Source organism: Solanum stenotomum, unplaced genomic scaffold, assembly GCF_019186545.1.
Source record: "Solanum stenotomum isolate F172 unplaced genomic scaffold, ASM1918654v1 scaffold27681, whole genome shotgun sequence".
Lineage (NCBI taxonomy): Eukaryota > Viridiplantae > Streptophyta > Magnoliopsida > Solanales > Solanaceae > Solanum > Solanum stenotomum.
In genome coordinates this window covers 1-481 of record NW_026029623.1, presented here as the reverse complement: position 1 = coordinate 481, position 481 = coordinate 1, and the positions used below count along the sequence as shown (strand labels likewise).

Below are 481 nucleotides of genomic sequence, written 5' to 3'. Positions count from 1 at the left end.
TGGTTGTAGCCAATCATGATGAAAAATAAGCATATTTCTAATGATAGTGAAACTGCCGATGTAAGTGCAATCCTGCCTCCAGGTAAGTTTATCCATTTGTTAAATTGTATCTCTTCAAAATCTCTAGATCATATATGTTTTATTTACATATATTTTAATATCTCTATGTATTGTTAAAGACAAAAAGAGAAAGGGAAGAGGAAAGACAACAGGGCTTTCAACCCAAAAGAAACGTAAGGAAAATGACAATGGAAAGTTGAAGGTGATTATCCCACCAGATCGAACAGTTGCAGTAGGTCCTGGAGCTAAAGATTTTACTACCGAGCTCTCAGTGAAAGTTCTCCATAATGCTAGACATGATGTCAAGAATTGGAAGGGAGTTCCTGATCTAGCAAAGAATAGGATTGTTGCTTATATGCTGGTAATGTACTTTTCTCTTTGTCTTTTTTTGGCTGAGATAGTAAATGGTTAGTAATGATAT

At 34.9% G+C, this 481-nt stretch overlaps 1 protein-coding gene across 1 annotated transcript; it reads left to right on the top strand.

Moving 5' to 3' along the window:
* Positions 1–13: 13 nt before the first annotated feature.
* Positions 14–467, top strand: LOC125851596 (uncharacterized; the record flags this gene model as incomplete). The annotated part of the gene is made up of 2 exons (XM_049531365.1): positions 14–82; positions 180–467. Coding segments are annotated over exons 1-2 (355 nt in total), but the record flags the coding sequence as incomplete, so codon positions are not given.
* Positions 468–481: the final 14 nt, after the last annotated feature.